The 18438-nt window shown below is 43.0% G+C and overlaps 1 protein-coding gene across 1 annotated transcript; it reads right to left on the minus strand.

The window, feature by feature from the left end:
* Positions 1-374: 374 nt before the first annotated feature.
* calcoco1b (calcium binding and coiled-coil domain 1b) lies at positions 375-8689 on the minus strand. The gene is made up of 14 exons (XM_014167337.2): positions 8509-8689; positions 6999-7153; positions 6594-6696; positions 6123-6340; positions 5324-5536; positions 4953-5089; positions 4786-4855; positions 4195-4449; positions 3602-3727; positions 3141-3236; positions 2959-3049; positions 2647-2804; positions 2321-2400; positions 375-991 (listed from the first exon to the last, which is right to left on the minus strand). Exons 2-14 carry the CDS (start codon positions 7128-7130, stop codon positions 961-963), a joined length of 1710 nt encoding a protein of 569 aa, XP_014022812.1. The 5' UTR covers positions 7131-7153; positions 8509-8689; the 3' UTR covers positions 375-960.
* Between the last annotated feature and the right edge of the window lie 9749 nt (positions 8690-18438).

Raw genomic sequence — 18438 nt, forward strand, 5'->3', positions numbered from 1 at the left:
GACTCAGAGAAGGCTGTATTAGACCATTGATTTTATAATTAGCTCTTTTCCTCCATCCCAGATTCAGGTGGCGGAGGGGGGGCAACATGGGGGGGGCAACATGGGGGAAGAGGTGAGTTTCAGAATGCAGATGTTTAAGTGTCAAAGGAGGTTGAGGAAAGTGAATGTAGAGATGAATACTGCAAAAAGTAGGTTACTGGTTGAGAGTATTGGAGAATAGTAATAGACGAAGAGTAGAAATTGTCAGAGGACCAGAGGCAGAGGAGCAGACAGTTAGCCACCTACCTGATCTTCCACTCCGTCCAGCCATTCTGTGATAAAGTGTATGAACGGTTTGTCTTAACGGTACCTCATAAAAATCACAGGAGACAAGCATCAATCAATAAACAGGTAGTGTTTTATTACAGAAACTACTCCACACAGTGTGAAGCACTCAGAAAGTAAACTTCGCAGTCAAATGGATAAATCATTAAATAAAAGAATACTAGATAACCAATAGACACAACTTGTTCATTCTATAACTCCTGTGAACACTTTTACAAATCTATAAACATTTTTAAAGCCTACTCCCAAATCGGGCTAGTTATAGCACCTAGATAAAATGCATACCTAGATAAAAATAGTAACATTTTCAAATAGACACATTTTTCAATAAGAAACCTCTCATTTCAAATGTAGGTCTACAGCTAGCATCTGCTAAGTTGCATGGCCTAATAAACCACTGTTCCATTTCTATGCAAACATCCGCTGACACTGTGCTCATGTGAACATGACACAATAGTCACCTTTCACGCAAAACATCTTTTCATTTCCAACATTGAATCTTAACCAAACCACTAATATAATGTAAAAAAAAAAAAAAAAAGCTAAGAGAAAAACTGCATGGCTGACTGTAGCCAACCATAATGTAGGGCCTACATTGTAAACTATCAAGCAACTTGTCCTCTGTCTTCATTGCTGTTACCACAAGGGGGAGCAGTCAGAAAGCTCACTATAAAAGAGGAAGATAAAGAGAAGAGAGAGAAATAGTTAGATGGATGATGCTCTGTGGATGGATGGATGCTGTCGTGGAAAATTGTCTTAAGAATAACACTTCTTACAAGAACTTGTAAATTCAATATAGACTTTAATACAGAGTAATAAAGCCGAGCCGGTCCGCGGACAACAACTCCCTTCCTTGGGCCCCGGCTCTGCTTTTATGCATATACAATACATAGGTCCATCCTTTATGTAAATGAAGTAAAAACCCCTATGCGTTCTGCCACCTTTTTCTTTTAACCCAATGGATAACGCCCATATCTGCTTTTAGCTCTAGCATATTGATGGCTATACTCTCCTCATATGGATATGAAAATAATGCCTGCATTGCATGCTTACGCTTGGCATATATTTAGTCATGGCCATACATTCAGCTTGCCTGGCCGTTGCGTGGTTCCTACTTGGGGATGTATGGCCACCTGTTATCTCCACTCAGGGCCAGCTGCCAGTCTCCTCTTTCGCTAGCTAATGTATTTCTATTTTTCTTTCCTTCAGCAAGTCTACCTTTCTCCCACAATGCTTGCATGAAAGAGAGAGGGAAAGGGCATAATAGTTATAATGGTTAGAGAGAGAGAGAGAGAGAGAAAATGAGTGATGATGTGGTGAATACTGAACACTGTGTGACTAGTGATAGATCATCCCCACACTGCTTCTAGGCAGCACTGGTCTTTATTTCCCCCTCTCGCCATCCCTTCCTGTGTGGCTCTACTTCCACTGGTCTTTATTTCCCCCTCTCGCCATCCCTTCCTGTGTGGCTCTACTTCCACTGGTCTTTATTTCCCCCTCTCGCCATCCCTTCCTGTGTGGCTCTACTTCCACTGGTCTTTATTTCCCCCTCTCGCCATCCCTTCCTGTGTGGCTCTACTTCCACTGGTCTTTATTTCCCCCTCTCGCCATCCCTTCCTGTGTGGCTCTACTTCCACTGGTCTTTATTTCCCCCTCTCGCCATCCCTTCCTGTGTGGCTCTACTCCCACTGGTCTTTATTTCCCCCTCTCGCCATCCCTTCCTGTGTGGCTCTACTCCCACTGGTCTACTCCAGCTGATGCATTACCTCTATAACACTCACATTAGTTTTGGGGGGGAAAATCATTATCATTTTACAGATGCTCATATTCCCGCTGTTCTTTAATTCATTGGCACTGCTGCAGTGCTTTAAATAATATAACACAAGAAAAGGAAAGGAACAGGGTAGTTTTAACAGCAGTCAGCACTGTGTATCAGCTTAGAAATTGGTTAGGTTGGAAATGGTGGAGTGTTTGGGCCGAAGGCCAGAAGGGTCACCTTAGGATGGGGTTGGTGAGGTCTGGCAGAATCAGTGGTTTGTCTTCATCCTTACTGGTCTTGTTCTGCTCTTCCTCATCCTTAGTCCAGATTGATAGAACACACAGACATACACAAACACACACACAAACACACACACAATAAAACAATTTAAGGGATATTGATATGGTGATTTTAACTGATTTGATGTCAGTATGTTTTGTTGATATTAAAATGTTTGGTCTGTGTTCGGATGTGCTATAGTCTTATATTTAGCTGTTTCCATTACGTATTCTCTGTGTTTTGGTGGTATTTAGTTTGACGTTGGCTGTGATATGGTGGCCTACCGTCTCAGTCTGGAGACACTTCACACTACGGTGAGAGGAGCGTTCCAGGGCGTCACTCCAGTAGGGTAGTCTGGGTATCCGGTAGGGTAGTGGAGATGCAGGCATCTCATCCTCAGAAGAGGGTTTCTCATCCTGAGATGGGGTGTCAGCGCCACGAGCTGCAAAGGAAGACATGGTGTCTTTTAAATATGATGTCATGAGCATCCAAGAATGGGACGACGTCTGTACTATACTGTATATGACTGGAATGGGCACTGTGATTGCCTGGCATTGGGTCTGTACAGTAGCCTCTATGGTGTTAGTATCACTCACTGGTTGAGTAGTAGAGAGCCACTTCATTCCACTTATTGTCTGTAGCCACCTCCAGTCTCTGCTCCAACTGATGCATGTAGTCCAGCAGGTCCTGTGTGTATTTCAATGTGTACACAGCAACCATTACAGGGCAAGACAAGCACAGATATGGAAACATAAACAGCAAATAGCCTGATCCTTGCCTGTCTCTCCATCTTCTGCTGCTCTCTCTCCTTCTGGTTCATTCTCATTCTGGCCTTCAGTTCCTGCACCTCCCTGCGGGCATCGCTCAGCAGCACCTGCAGGGGGCACTGGTGTGTTAAGAGATGGCCGGTGGGGTAAGTGTGACTTACAGCCTTGTGTGACTCACTGTGGGGAGCAGTGTGTGATGAATGGGTGTTGATGCCAGGCTGCTGGCATATCTATTTGTGTCTGTTTGCGTTTGCGTTAGCCGAGGATGTTTTTTTTATTGGGGTTCAGCAAACAGTTTCCCGAAATCCGATCTGATCTGAATGTCCGATGAGGGCACAGATTAGTGACACGATGGTGATGGCAGTTATATTTAGACATGTATGTTTTCGTGTACCAATAGTTGTATATGGTCTATGTGTTTGTGTATGCTGAAATATAGCCTACCTATTGCAGTACATTTGACTATATTTACCCTGTTGCAATCCTTCTCTTTTCCAAGCTCCACTTCTAGTTTCTGCCTCTCCATCCTCTCCTCTTGGAGCCACTGCTCCTTCCGCTGCACCTCACGGTTTAACTTCTGCACCCTCTCTTTATCAAGCTACGCAAGGAAAGGATACACATACACAAGATTCATGAATACAGAAATGATTGGCAGTATGCTAACTGAAATAGGTGGTTGTCTCATCCGCATAGGCTAAGCTCTATTGCCTCATATGCTCAGGATCTGTGAAACAGAGACGAGTTGGAGCCTTATTACGCTATAATCCTCAATGGAGTAGGAAACTTTTGCTTGCTCCAGAAATAGGGCTCAGAAAGGGGCTGTTTGAATTAATCTTAGTGCTATGCATTAACCTTGAGTGAAAAAAGCAGGTGCCAGTCAATCTGGACTGGGCTAATAGGAATCAGCAAATTACTCAGCTTTTGATCTTGCATTATCCCTCTGTTCTGCTGCACCAATTCTGTATTACGGGGTTACCCCCACCTCTGCTTTGTGCTGTATATGTTTGTATTGGAGGTTGTGCTGTGAATTGTAGTGCTTCCCTATCCAGTAACCACTGCATTAACCTCTGCTGCTTGTTTGAAGGCCTCTCTCTCCTGGGCCCAGTGGGCGCGTCCCTCCCTCAGGGCCAGGTCGGCCTCAGACTGCTGCAGGGTGAGCTGGGCGGCCTGCAGCCTGGCTTGGTGCAGTTCAGCGTGGCTGTGGCCCTGCTGAGCCCCCATCTCACTCAGCTCCTGCCTCAGACCTTCTGCCCCGCGTTCGCTGGCCTCTAAACGCTTTTGCATCGCCCTCAGCTCAGTCAGCACAGCCCCATTCTCCACCTGGGGGATAAGGGGAGATGTTAGTATGTTTTTTATGTGGATTTCTATAAACTTGTGTTAAGTTAAATGGCTAATCATCTTCTTCCCATTGTTGAGGTCACTGGGTACTAGGAGCTGACACCCAATGTTCAGTTCACTGGGTACTAGGAGCTGACACCCAATGTTCAGTTCACTGGGTACTAGGAGCTGACACCTGTCGTTAGATCTGGCCTGGCTCCAGAGATCTGCTGTCCTGGCACACTTCCACAAGTACCAACGTTAGGGCTGAGTAGGCTATGTAGGGATTTCAACTAGCGGTATTACTGCACGAGAGGGAAACTATACACTATTGTTTACCTGCAGATTATTTCTCTCCTCTTCTTCATCCCTCAATTGAGTGGACATCTTTTTCACTCTCTCCTTCATCCTGTGGGTCAAAACAAAACAAAGCGGTTGACCCGCAAAGCGAGAGAAAATAAAAAAGACAGAGTCAAAGTTTTTTTTTTTCACAAACACTTAGATACCTTTCAAGTTCAGCTTCTGTCTCCTTCCCTCTCTGAATTAGAACCATGATGTCATCTTCCAGCTCTCTGATTCGCTGCAGGCGCTCAGCTTTCTCATCCAATAGAGTAGACAAGGTTTCTTGAGAGGACTGCATATCCTTCCAGTGTTGGGGGGAGAGAAGAATAGCGATGAAAGGGTTTATGGCTATATAAACAAGATATATTTAAGCTTATAAGTAGTTGTAGACAATCCAGATCCATTTATTTACAACATGTAGAATAGGCACACCTGGAGTATAAGGAAATATTTTACTCTAAGCTCTGTGTCTACTGTACCAGTTACTGCCTGCTGATCTATCATCCAATTACCCAGTGTACATATACTGTCATACCTTTTGTTTCCCCTCCACTTTCTCCATCCTGTCGCAGCTCCGTCTCAGGTTGTCCCTCAACTCAGAGATCTCCTCATTCATCCCCTCCCTCTCTCTCTCCCACTCTTCCTTCGCCCTTTTGCTCCTTTCTTCCTCTCTCTCCTTCTCCCTCTCTGCCTCCTCCCGGGCCTGTTTTGAATCAGCCTGTTCCCTAAGGCATTCATCCAGCCGAGTCTGATTGTAACAGAGAAAGAGAGAGTAAGAGAAAGAGATAGAGAGAAAGGGAGAAGACCAAGGGGTCCATGAAAGAAGGCTTGAGAGCAGTGCAACAATTTTCATTTTTTTCTTTTTTTAAAAAGGGACCGTGAGCTCCAATCTCCTCACATGTTGGATTATTTTCAGACAGGTTGAAATGTAGGAGTGGTTGAAATGTAGGAGTGGTTGAAATGTAGGAGTGGTTGAAATGTAGGAGTGGGACACAGAATTTATAGGTGAGAACAGGTGGAACGTGGTAGTTGAAGTGGGATTCGAACCCATGCCAACATCAGCTTTGTGCTTGATAGATTTCAGCACTACTGCTGCGCCACGCTCCCGCGTGCAACTACTATTTTCAAAGGGAAATGATCAAAACATGAATTGTTAAACCCTCAACTTGTATGGAGTAACCTCAAGGAACCAAACTATTAACATAGACTGCCCTCATGTGTGCATTAATTGTACCCACAAACTGTACTCATGTTGGACAAATAACAACATGAGTATGACACATTTATAAAGAAGTTAAGTGAAACTGAGCTATTGTACATCCACACATCCCCACCTGCAGGAGTTGAGCTCTGGGCACCACCAGGAGCAGGTCGTCCCCGTCCCCCTCTCCGCCCTCCTCATCCTCGTCCCGCTCCTCTGTCAATGTCTCCAGCTCATCCAGAGGCCTGGAAATGCAGAAGGTGAACTGGCGACTGCGGGCACACACCTCGCCTCTCTGATCCACATAGACAAACTGGTACTCCACCGCACTGGGGCGGGGCAGGTAAGAGGCTGTGGACAGGGAGGAGATATGGAGTAGGGGTATTGATTTTTCTTTCTTCACTTGTTTGGTTTACCATATTTTCTTCCCCAAAAACGGATCAAATGGGTTGAGTATAATATTTACCAATTTTAAGTCAATTGTATGCTACATCAAGGGGTTTGACTAGTTGACAAAAAATGTTATGCTAATTTGCTGGTAAACCCAGCCTTAAAAGGTACTTCTCATTCCTGTTCTAATCTGACATGATGGATGCATTCTTACCTTGGAAATGTACACAGCAGTTGGCATTATTTCCTTCTGTGTACCCCTCAGGAGTGAGTGCCCATGCAAAAGTGGTGTACTCTTTCACTGATGACCAGCCAGCCTGAGTGAGACATTGGCAGTTCTCCATATTGTTCATATCAATAATTAGCTACCGTTGTGATTTTTTGGAAGTGTTCTTTTGTTTTAAACATCAAAACAGTACAATGCACAAACGCTTAGTGATTAATTAAAAATGTAGAACGTAATCTTTCCAATAGCCTACTAATGCTGTTAAAATACCTTTATAGTGATCACTCTGGCTGTTTTTCTAAAAATGTCAAACAGGAAAATCTGGTGATCCCTATAAGAGGAGTGAAATGTACTATTTGCAGGAAGAAAGGTAGGTTGTGAATGTTACTACACCTTGAAGAGGCCTATCCAGTCCTTGTTGGTCCAGTGATAATGAGAGGTAAGGCTGTAGTGGCACTCCACTCTACTTTGGGGGAAATACATCTGTCCCACATTCCGAAATTCCACCTTGGACTGCTTTTCCATGGCAATTAGGAGCTCTGTAGGGACTAAAACATGATGTAGAAATGTGAAATGTGTTCCAGTCCAGTGGAGAACAGCTGATGAAAAATGATAGCGGTACAAGTTTAGGAATGTGATGTGATCACTGTAACAGACACGCATATGTCCCAATGTTCATAACAAATAACACCACGAGTATGCTTGAGATTAAGGCCATAAAACAAGCTATGGATGAAGGAAAAACAGCAATGTTGCCATTTTACTTCTACTGTGGGATCTGCTTTAAAGGGTATTTGGTTTACACTATTCCATAGTTTTGTATTGTTTAAAAGTAACATGCTTGTAGTAAGCCTAAATTACAATATTACTTGAAAGCTACTATTCAGATTGGAAATCTTTGGATGTAGGCATACCTTAGCCTTTAGCCTACTTACCTACATATTGACCCTTTCATTGCACTGGTTAAAAGCCTTCAATCCAGTTTATGGTTTTAAAGCTGATCTTAAATACAATAAAAAGTAGAGGTGGTAGATGTACATCAGCTGGTGTGTTTTATCTCCAATTGGAGGCCTACAGGCAGTGGCGTCATATTTTGCAATGTCATGGATTGAGGTCAAGGGCCTAAAGCTATTCTTGGTAACATTCTGATGAATGGCAAAATCTCTTCGAGTGTAGTTGATGGACAGGAGCAAATATTAGATTTCATAGTGTTGTGAAATGAGCGTTCAATGTCCATGCCAGAATCGTTTCTGAAAATACTAAAACAAGCAGGACTCCAGAGAGTGTGAGAGAACTGAGCCAGCAGCCAAGCAACGATGATAGTGAAGTATGGAATATGGGCCTACAGGATTTTTGTTGTTGTCTTGATGTTGCTGTGATCACCCAAAGATTATTCAACATTGTTATCGTACATTATTGTTTTGTCTACACATCTTAACCTGTCACTGTAGTTACTAGGTAATTGACATGTTTGCTTCATTTAAAAGTAGATTACACCTCAGACAGCCTAAGGGATTAATAAACAAACTTTTACAAAAATAATTCATCTAAAAGATAAAGTTATAACGTATTATGACATGGCATAGGCTATAGTAGCTTTGCTTCATTGATAAATGCTCCAATTTGGGCTGAACTGTCCCCTTAAAATTAACATAACCTCATACATTTCAAAAGATGATCATTTAGTTAATATTATGCTTGTGTTACCAATAGGCCTAACTAGATTGAATAAATGTTGCCATGGTAGCTTGAAATTAACGCCTAGTAAACCAATTTGATTTGGAGCCTAAATGATTAAGCATTTGTCAAGTCAGCAAGTCATACTTTTGTTATCATGGAATAAATGAACAACATTGATAAATTAATGCACATACATTGTCATGGAGTTTTTTTAAAAGCTTACCTAAAGTGGCTACGCAATTTTCCCGCAATGTCTTCAGTGCTGCCTATTTGTCAGAGAGATGTGATTGAAATAAAGTGATGCTTGCTCGCCTGTCAAGTAATAGCAGGCTGCCTGCTAACACAACACAAACACACACCCGGGGACAGCATGAAAACAGTTGGCTCCATTATGGTAAATGCAGTTCTTGAGAGGACACCACATCCTGAAAGGAATATGTAACTTTTGGTCTTGGACTACAACTGCCATGTGGCGCGCATGGTAGTAAAAAGATAGCGCTGTCACGTTGAGATATAAAAGAACTGTCACTCACTGCGGCTTTTGAGATTGATTGGTTTACTGACTTGTTGTAAATGAAAGCGCAGTTGGAAGAATGCGTTTCTGAGTAGAGTTTTAAATCTGTTCTCTTTAGGCTACTGTGAAAACAGGCTGTATTTCATATGAAACCTACCGAACTCACAGACGGATATTTGGAACATTTGCGTAATTTGCAATGTTAACCTGTATGTAATAACATTAAAAAAAAAAAATACAATAATCACAACAACAAAAAACGTTGTTGATGAGAGAGAATTTAACTCGGACTATAAAATAATGAAGAGATTGTAAATATTTGATTATTTTATGACTTTTGTTTCTTGTGGAAGTTGATGAATAACACCCGGTGACATGGCAAAAACGCCTTCATCCACTGAAAAAAGTTTCGAAATGCATAAAATTCCCTTTCAAGATCCATATTATGTGGCAAATCCCAATGTTTGTCAGAATGTTTGTAAAGTAAACTGTTCTGGTAGTAACGGCTTGCGAGTGTCGGAAAGGTAGACTTGAGAACGCAAAGTAATACAGTGCATTCGGAAAGTATTCAGGCCCCTTGACCTTTTCCACATTTTGTTACGTTACAGCGTATTCTAGAATGGATTAGATACATTTTTATTCCTCATGAATCTACACACAATACCCCATAATGACAAAGCAAAAACAGTTTTTTTGACATTTTTGCTAATTTATTTAAAATAAAAAACAGAACCTTAATTACATAAGTATTCAAACCCTTTGCTATGAGACTCGAAATTGAGCTCTGGTGCATCCTGTTTCCATTGATCATCCTTGAGATGTTTCTACAACTTCATTGGAGTCCACCTGTGGTAAATTCAATTGATTGAACATTATTTGGAAAGGCACACATGTCTATATAAGGTCCCACAGTTGACAGTGCATGTCAAAGCAAAAACCAAGGCATGAGGTCGAAGGAATTGTTTGTAGAGCCCCCCGAGACAGTATTGTGTCGAGGCACAGATCTGGGGGAGGGTACCAAAAAAATTATGCAGCATTGAAGGTCCCCAAGAACACAGTGGCTTCCATCATTCTTAATGGAAGAAGTTTGGAACCACCAAGACTCTTCCTAGAGCTGGCTGCCCGGCCAGACAGCAATCTGGGGAGAAGGGCCTTGGTCAGGGAGGTGACCAAGAACCCAATGGTCACTCTGAATGAGCACCAGAGTTCCTCTGTGGAGATGGGAGAACCTTACAGAAGGACAACCATCTCTGCAGCACTCCACCAATCAGGCCTTTATGGTAGTTTGGCCAGACGAAAGCCACTCCTCAGTAAAAGGCACATGACAGCCCACTTGGAGTTTGTCAAAAGGCACCTAAAGGACTCTCAGACCATGAGAAACAAGATTCTCTGGTCTGATAAAACCAAGATTGAACTCTTTGGCCTGAATGCCAAGCGTCACGTCTGGAGGAAACCTGGCACCATCTCTACGGTGAAGCATGGTGGTGGCAGCATCATGTTGTGGGGATATTTTTCAGCGGCAAGGACTGGGAGTCAGGAGCAATAGAATGATGAACAGAGCAAAGTACAGAGATATCCTTGATGAAAACCTGCTCCAGAGCGCTCAGGACCTCAGACTGGGGCGAAGGTTCACCTTCAAACAGGACAAATATCCTAAGAACACATCCAAGACAATGCAGGAGTGGCTTCGGGACAAGTCTCTGAATGTCCTTGAGTGGCCCTGCCAGAGCCCGGACTTGAACTCGATCAAACATCTCTGGAGAGACCTGAAAATAGCTGTGCAGCGACGCTCCCCATCCAACCTGACAGAGCTTGAGAGGATCTGCAGAGAAGAATGGGAGAAACTCCCCAAATACAGGTGTGCCAAGCTTGTAGCGTCATACCCAAGAAGACTCGAGGCAGTACTGAGTAAAAGGTCTGAATACTTATGTAAGGAAAGACCCCCATGAAATGGACAAAAATGAATGGGAACATATTGGTACTGTACGAAACATACACACGATGTCCAATACCACTCATTTGGACGCCGTTTCATCCAAATCATTTTGCAAATGCCATATGGCAAATGCCAAGTGTCACACTGTAAAAATCCAATAGATGGCGAGCGCGCTCCACCGTAACTTTTTCATATTGCAAATGTAACACAAGTCAAGTCCCAAGAGTAAAACTTTGAAAAAAAGATTTTTTTTACGAAAACGTATCACCCCCTTAAAAAAGTGCTTTCTGGACCGTTTTTCGAAATTCTTTTGATTTTTTGTCAATTACACATGTATAAGAACTGAATGAACATACTTTTGTCATATTTTATTGACAATTTGTTTTTGCTTGTACATAAGGCATATGTTTTGTCCATTTGCAATATGATTTCATAGGAAGTCAAAAGTCAAAATAAAAAATGTCACTTTTTTTCTTCTTTTTTGCCAAATGCCATAAGAAATGTCCAAATGAAACCAATTATTCTTTTGTCAATTATACATGTATGAAAGTATTGAATGTGCCAAATCACAGCAAATATCCAATAGATGGCGAGCACGCTCCACCGTGAATTTTCTTATTGCAAATGTAACACAAGTCAAGACCCAAGAGTAAAATTTTAAAAAATGAACGTTTTTTTCTAAAACTTATCACCCCCTTAAAAAAGTGCTTTCTGGACCGTTTTTCGAAATTCTTTCGATTTTTTGGTCAATTACACATGTATAAGAACTGTATGAACATACTTTTGTCATATTTTATTGACATATATTTTTTTCTTGTACATAAGGCATATGTTTTGTCCATTTGCAATATGATTTCATAGGAAGTCAAAAGTCGAGGTCAAAAGTCACTTTTTTTCTTTTTTTTGCCAAATGCCATAAGAAATGTCCAACTGCAACATGAAAGTATTGAATGTGCCAAATCAGGATGATTGTCCATTTGCCATGTACGATCATAGGAAGTCGGTTTCCAAACCCAAAAGTCAGTGAACCATGTCCAAATGGCATTTACACAGGGTTGAATTGAGTGATTTTCACAATCTGCAGGTTGGTTATATCGAAACACCTTTAGGGTGTTTTTAACAACTTTCGGTTGCTCCAGGAAGCTTAGAATCGACACAGGTAGACCTCACAGTAGCCTGATGGATTGTCATCGAAGACAGGTTCATAAGGCATTCATAACCCACAAAGGCTTCAGGTTGAATTAAGGGGAATAGGCAATATATTCCAATGTGGAGAGAAGTCATTGAAAACTGTTTGATGCTAACACCTTCTTTTCACTGTTAACCTGTTGGGGATAGGGGGCAGTATTTGCACGGCCGGATAAAAAACGTACCCGATTTAATCTGGTTACTACTCCTGCCCAGTAACTAGAATATGCATATAATTATTGGCTTTGGATAGAAAACACCCTAAAGTTTCTAAAACTGTTTGAATGGGGTCTGTGAGTATAACAGAACTCATATGGCAGGCAAAAACCTGAGAAGATTCCTTACAGGAAGTGCCCTCTCTGACCATTCCTTGAGCTTCTTGACTCTGTTTAGTGAAGACTGAGGATCTTTGCTGTAACGTGACACTTCCTACGGCTCCCATAGGCTCTCAGAAGGCGGGAAAAAGCTGAATGATGTAATTCCAGCCCCAGGCTGAAACACATTAGCGCTTTTGGCAAGTGCTCTATCAGAGGACAATGGGCTGAGGCGCGTGCACGAGTCGACCCCATGTTTTTATTTTCTATCGTCTTTGAACCTAAACACAGATTCCCGGTCGGAATATTATCGCTTTTTTACGAGAAAAATGGCATAAAAATTGATTTTAAACAGCGGTTGACATGCTTCGAAGTACGGTAATGGAATATTTAGATTTTTTTTGTCACGAAATGCGTCGTGCGCGTCACCCTTCTTTACCATTTGGATAGTGTCTTGAACGCACGAACAAAACAGAGGATATTTGAACATAACTATGGATTATTTTGAACCAAACCAACATTTGTTATTGAAGTAGAAGTCCTGGGAGTGCATTCGGACGAAGACAGCAAAGGTAATAACATTTTTCTTATAGTAAATCTGATTTTGGTGAGTGCTAAACTTGGTGGGTGTCTAAATAGCTAGCCCTGTGATGCCGGGCTATCTACTGAGAATATTGCAAAATGTGCTTTCACCGAAAAGCTATTTTAAAATCGGACATAAGCGAGTGCATAGAGGAGTTCTGTATCTATAATTCTTAAAATAATTGTTATGTTTTTTGTGAACGTTTATCGTGAGTAATTTAGTAAATTCACCGGAAGTTTGCGGGGGGTATGCTAGTTCTGAACGTCACATGCTAATGTAAAAAGCTGGTTTTTGATATAAATATGAACTTGATTGAACAAAACATGCATGTATTGTATAACATAATGTCCTAGGGTTGTCATCTGATGAAGATCATCAAAGGTTAGTGCTGCATTTAGCTGTGGTTTGGGTTTATGTGACATTATATGCTAGCTTGAAAAATGTGTGTCTGATTATTTCTGGCTGGGTACTCTGCTGACATAATCTAATGTTTTGCTTTTGTTGTAAAGCCTTTTTGAAATCGGACAGTGTGGTTAGATAAAGGAGAGTCTTGTCTTTAAAATGGTGTAAAATAGTTTTATGTTTGAGAAATTGAAGTAATAGCATTTTTAAGGTATTTGAATATCGCGCCACGGGATTAGACTGGCTGTTGAGTAGGTGGGACGATTTGGTGCCACCTACCCTAGAGAGGTTAGTCAGCCACCAATTGTGCAAGTTCTCCCACTTAAAAAGATGAGAGAGGCCTGTAATTTTCATCATAGGTACACTTCAACTATGACAGACAAAATGAGAAAGTGGCTGACTAAATACTTTTTTGTGGGAATTCTGCTAATTGTATATACCCCAAAACAACCACAGTCATGTGATAAAATGTGCTGTTGTAAACAGTACCAGATGGGTCTACTCCTAAACCAGAATCAATAATACTTTTAGATCAGAATATATAGGCTAGTTAGCTGGCTCACTCCTTCATCCTGCTTTGTAGTACAAAAGAATGCATGAAATGAAATGAAATGTATGACATGTATGCATTCACTACTGTAAGTCGCTCTGGATAAGAGCGTCTGCTAAATGACTAATATGTAATGTAAATGTAGTATACCCCTCAGGCCTCTGACTCCAAGTGTCACGCCCTGACCTTAGAGACGTTTATGTTCCTCTAGTTTGGTTAGGTCAGGGTGTGATGTGGGGTGGGCAATCTAGTTTTTCTATTTCTTTGTTTTGGCTGAGTGTGGTTTCCAATCAGAGGCAGCTGTCCATCGTTGTCTCTGATTGGGAACCATACTTAGGCAGCCCTTTTTCCCTCCTTGAGTTATGGGATCTCATTTTTGTGCAGCTGCCTTTGAGCAGCCCCAGAGCGTCACGTTTCTTTCTGTTTTACATGTTTATTGCTTTGTTCAGTTTTTCTTCAATAAAGTATGTGGAATTACCGGCACGCTGCGCCTTGGCTTATATATGACAGGGAATTCGAAGATAGCGAACGTGACAGAAGATCCCACCACAAGAAAGCCAAGCAGCGCGCGCTTACTGGGAAGACGAGCTGGACCGGGGAGAACCAACATCAAGGGAAGCACGAGAGGTATCGCCCCCCAAAAATTAGGGGGGGGGGCACACGGGGAGTTTGGCAGAGTCAGTGTGGAGACCTGAGCCAACTCCCTGTGCTTACAGTGGGGAGCGAGTGAAGAGGCAAGCACCGTGTTATGCGGTGATGCGCACTGTGTCGCCAGTGCGCACTCACAGGCCGGTGCAATCTGTACCTGCGCCCTGCAGTGGTCGAGCTGGGTTGAGCATCCAGCAAAGACGGGTTGTGTCAGCCATACGCTCCAGACCTCCAGTGCGCCTCCACGGCCCAGTATATCCTGCACCAGTTCAGCGCACTGTGTCGCCAGTGCGCCTGCACAGCCCAGTCCGTCCTGTGCCAGCGCTCCGCCCTTGCCGGGCTAAAGTAAACATCCAGCCAGGACGGGTTGTGCCAGCCTTAAGCTCCAGACCTCCAGTGCACCTCCACGGCCCAGTATACCCTGTGCCAGCTCTGCGCATCCGGTCTCCAGTGCGTCTCCCCAGTCCGGTGAGACCTGTTCCAGCTCCATGAAAAAAGCCTCCAGTGATGATCTATGGTCCGAAGCCTCCAGTGATGATCCATGGCACGAAGCCTCCAGTGATGATCCATGGCCCGGAGCCTGTAGTGATGATCCATGGCACGAAGCCTCCAGTGATAATCCATGGTCCCGAGCCTCCAGTGATAATCCATGGCACGAAGCCTCCAGTGATGATCCATGGCCCGGAGCCTGTAGGGATGATCCATGGCAAGAAGCCTCCAGTGATGATCCATGGTGCGGAACCTGTAGTGATGATCCATGGAACGAAGCCTACAGCGAAGTCCCTCGGTCCGGAGCCTCCAGCAACATTCCCCAGTCCGGAGCCTCCAGCAACGTCCCCCAGTCTGGAGCCTCCAGCAACATCCCCCAGTCCGGAGCCTCCAGTGACGTCCCCCAGTCCAGAGCCTCCAGCGACGTCCCCCAGTCCCGAGTCTCCAGCGGCGGCCCGCAGTCCGGAGTCTCCAGCGGCGGTCCGCAGTCCAGAGTCTCCAGCGGCAGCCTGCAGTCCAGAGTCTTCAGCGTCGGTCGGTAGACCAGAGCCTCCGGCGATGATCCACGGTCTGGTTCCTCCGGCGACACAGAAGTGGGGGGATCAGCGGGCGGAGTGGGGGCTATGCCCCAAACCAGAGCCGCCGCCAAGAATAGATGCCCACCCGGGCCCTCCCCTATAGGTTCAGGTTTGAGGCCGGGAGTCCGCACCTTTGGGGGGGGTACTGTCACGCCCTGACCTTAGAGATGTTTATTTTCCTCTAGTTTGGTTAGGTCAGGGTGTGATGTGGGGTGGGCAATCTAGTTTTTCTATTTCTTTGTTTGGCTGAGTGTGGTTTCCAATCAGAGGCAGCTGTCCATTGTTGTCTCTGATTGGAAACCATACTTAGGCAGCCCTTTTTCCCTCCTTGAGTTGTGGGATCTCGTTTTTGTTCGGTTTTTGTTCGGTTTTTGTTCAATAAAGTATGTGGACTTACTAGCACGCTGCGCCTTGGCTTATATATGACAGGGAGTTCAAAGATAGTGAACGTGACACCAAGGCTATAGCCAGGATCTGTTTTAGTGAGGGGGGGTGAAAGACATTTTAAGCTCATTTACTGCATTTCTATACGATTCAAAAACTCTAACATGCGTTCGGTCGAGTACTCCAAATGCGCTGTGCTCGCGCATTAAGTTCAGACGAAAAGTCCAAAATGTTATATTACAGTTTGTAGAAACATGTCAAACGATGTATAGAATCAATCTTTAGGATGTTTTTATCATAAATCTTCCATAATATTCCAACCGGACAAGACCTTTGTCTTCAAAAAAGAAAAGGAACACAGCTAACTCTCATCTGAGTGCCTGCCACTGAGCTCATGTCATTTTCTCACTCATCTACTTCCAGGAGCTCTTATTCTCTCCCTATTCACAGTAGAAGCATGTAACAACGTTCTAAAGACTGTTGACATCTAGTGGAAGCCTTAGGAAGGGCAAAATGAACCCTAAGTCACTGTATACTGTATAGGCAATCACTTGAAAAACTACAAACCTCAGATTTCCACACTTCCTGGTTGGATTTTTCTCAGGTTTTTGCCTGCCATATGAGTTCTGTTATACTCACAGACATCATTCAAACAGTTTTAGAAACTTCAGAGTGTTTTCTATTCAAATCTACTAATGATATGCATATCCTACCTTCTGAGCCTGAGTAGCAGGCAGTTTACTATGGGCATGCCTTTCATCCGGACGTCAAAATACTGCCCCATACCCTAGAGAAGTTAAGAAAGAAAGAAATTCCACAAATTAACTTTTAACAAGGCACACCTGTTAATTGACCTCATGAAGCTGGTTGAGAAAATGCCAAGAGTATGCAAAGCTGTGGGTGGCTACTTTGAAATGTAAATTTTTTTAACACTTTTTTGGTTACTACATGATTCCATATGTGTTATTTCATAGTTTTCTACAATGTAGAAAATAGTGACAATAAAGGAAAACCCTTGAATGAGTAGGTGTTCTTAAACTTTTGAACGGTAGTGTATACCGTTTAAAAGTTTGGGGTCACTTAGGAATGTCCTTGTTTTCCATGAAAACATACATGAAATGAGTTGCAAAATGAATAGGAAATACAGTCAAGACACTGACAAGGTTATAAATAATGATTTTTAATTGAAATAATAATTGTGTCCTTCAAACTTTGCTTTCGACAAAGAATCCTCCATATGCAGCAATTACAGCCTTGCAGACCTTTGGCATTCTAGTTGTCAATTTATTGAGGTAATCTGAAGAGATTTCACCCCATGCTTCCTGAAGCACCTCCCTCAAATTGGATTGGCTTGATGGGCACTTCTTACGTACCATACGGTCAAGCTGCGCCCACAACAGCTCAATAGGGTTGAGATCCGGTGACTGTGCTGGCCACTCCATTATAGACAGAATAGCAGCTGACTGCTTCTTCCCTAAATAGTTCTTGCATAGTTTGGAGCTGTGCATTGGGTCATTGTCCTGTTGTAGGAAGAAATTGGCTCCAATTAAGCGCCGTCCACAGGGTATGGCATGGCGTTGTAAAATGGAGTGATAGCCTTCCTTCTTCAAGATCCCTTTTACCCTGTACAAATCTACCACTTTACCACCACCAAAGCACCCCCAGACCATCACATTGCTTCCACCATGCTTGACAGATGGCGTATTTTCATTTTTTCTACGTCTCACGAATGTTCTTTTCTGTGATCCGAACACCTCAAACTTAGATTCGTCTGTCCATAAAACTTTTTTCCAATCTTCCTCTGTCCAGTGTCTGTGTTCTTTTGCCCATCTTAATAATTTTTTCTTTTTATTGGCCAGTCTGATATGGCTTTTTCTTTGCAACTCTGCCTAGAAGCCAGCATCCCGGAGTCGCCTCTTCACTGTTGACGTTGAGACTGGTGTTTTGCGGGTACTATTTAATGAAGCTGCCAGTTGAGGACTTGTGTGGCATCTGTTTCTCAAACTAGACACTCAACTTGTCCTCTTGCTCAGTTGTGCACCGGGGCCTCCCACTCCTCTTTCTATTCTGGTTAGAGCCAGCTTGCGCTGTTCTGTTAAGGGTGTAGTACACAGCGTTGTACTAGATCTTCAGTTTCTTGGCAATTTCTCGCATGGAATAGCTTTCATTTCTCAGAACAAGAATAGACTGATGAGTTTCAGAAGAAAGTTATTTGTTTCTGGCCACTTTGAGCCTGTAATCGAACCCACAAATGTTGATGCTCCAGATACTCAACTAGTCTAAAGAATGCCAGTTTTATTGCTTCTTTAATCAGAACAACAGTTTTCAGCTGTGCTAACATAATTGCAAAAGGGTTTTCTAATGATCAATTAGTCTTTTAAAATTATTAACTTGGATTAGCTAACACAACGTGCCATTGGATCACAGGAGTGATGGTTGCTGATAATGGGCCTCTGTACGCCTATGTACTGTAGATATTCTATAAAAAACCTACCGTTTCCAGCTGCAATAGTTATTTTCAACATTAACACTGTCTATCTACACTGTATTTCTGATCAATTTGATGT

The sequence above is a fragment of the Salmo salar genome, chromosome ssa22 (assembly GCF_905237065.1).
Source record: "Salmo salar chromosome ssa22, Ssal_v3.1, whole genome shotgun sequence".
Lineage (NCBI taxonomy): Eukaryota > Metazoa > Chordata > Actinopteri > Salmoniformes > Salmonidae > Salmo > Salmo salar.

Bases quoted from the DNA above. Each gene is read 5' to 3' on its own strand.
- calcoco1b (XM_014167337.2), bottom strand. From the start codon at position 7,130: ATGGAAAAGCAGTCCAAGGTGGAATTTCGGAATGTGGGACAGATGTAT. The intron at 5,090-5,323 runs GTATGACAGTAT...CAACACTGGAAG, and splicing joins AAGTGGAGGGGAAACAAAAG to GATATGCAGTCCTCTCAAGA. The intron at 4,856-4,952 runs GTATCTAAGTGT...TTTGACCCACAG, and splicing joins ACAGAAGCTGAACTTGAAAG to GATGAAGGAGAGAGTGAAAA.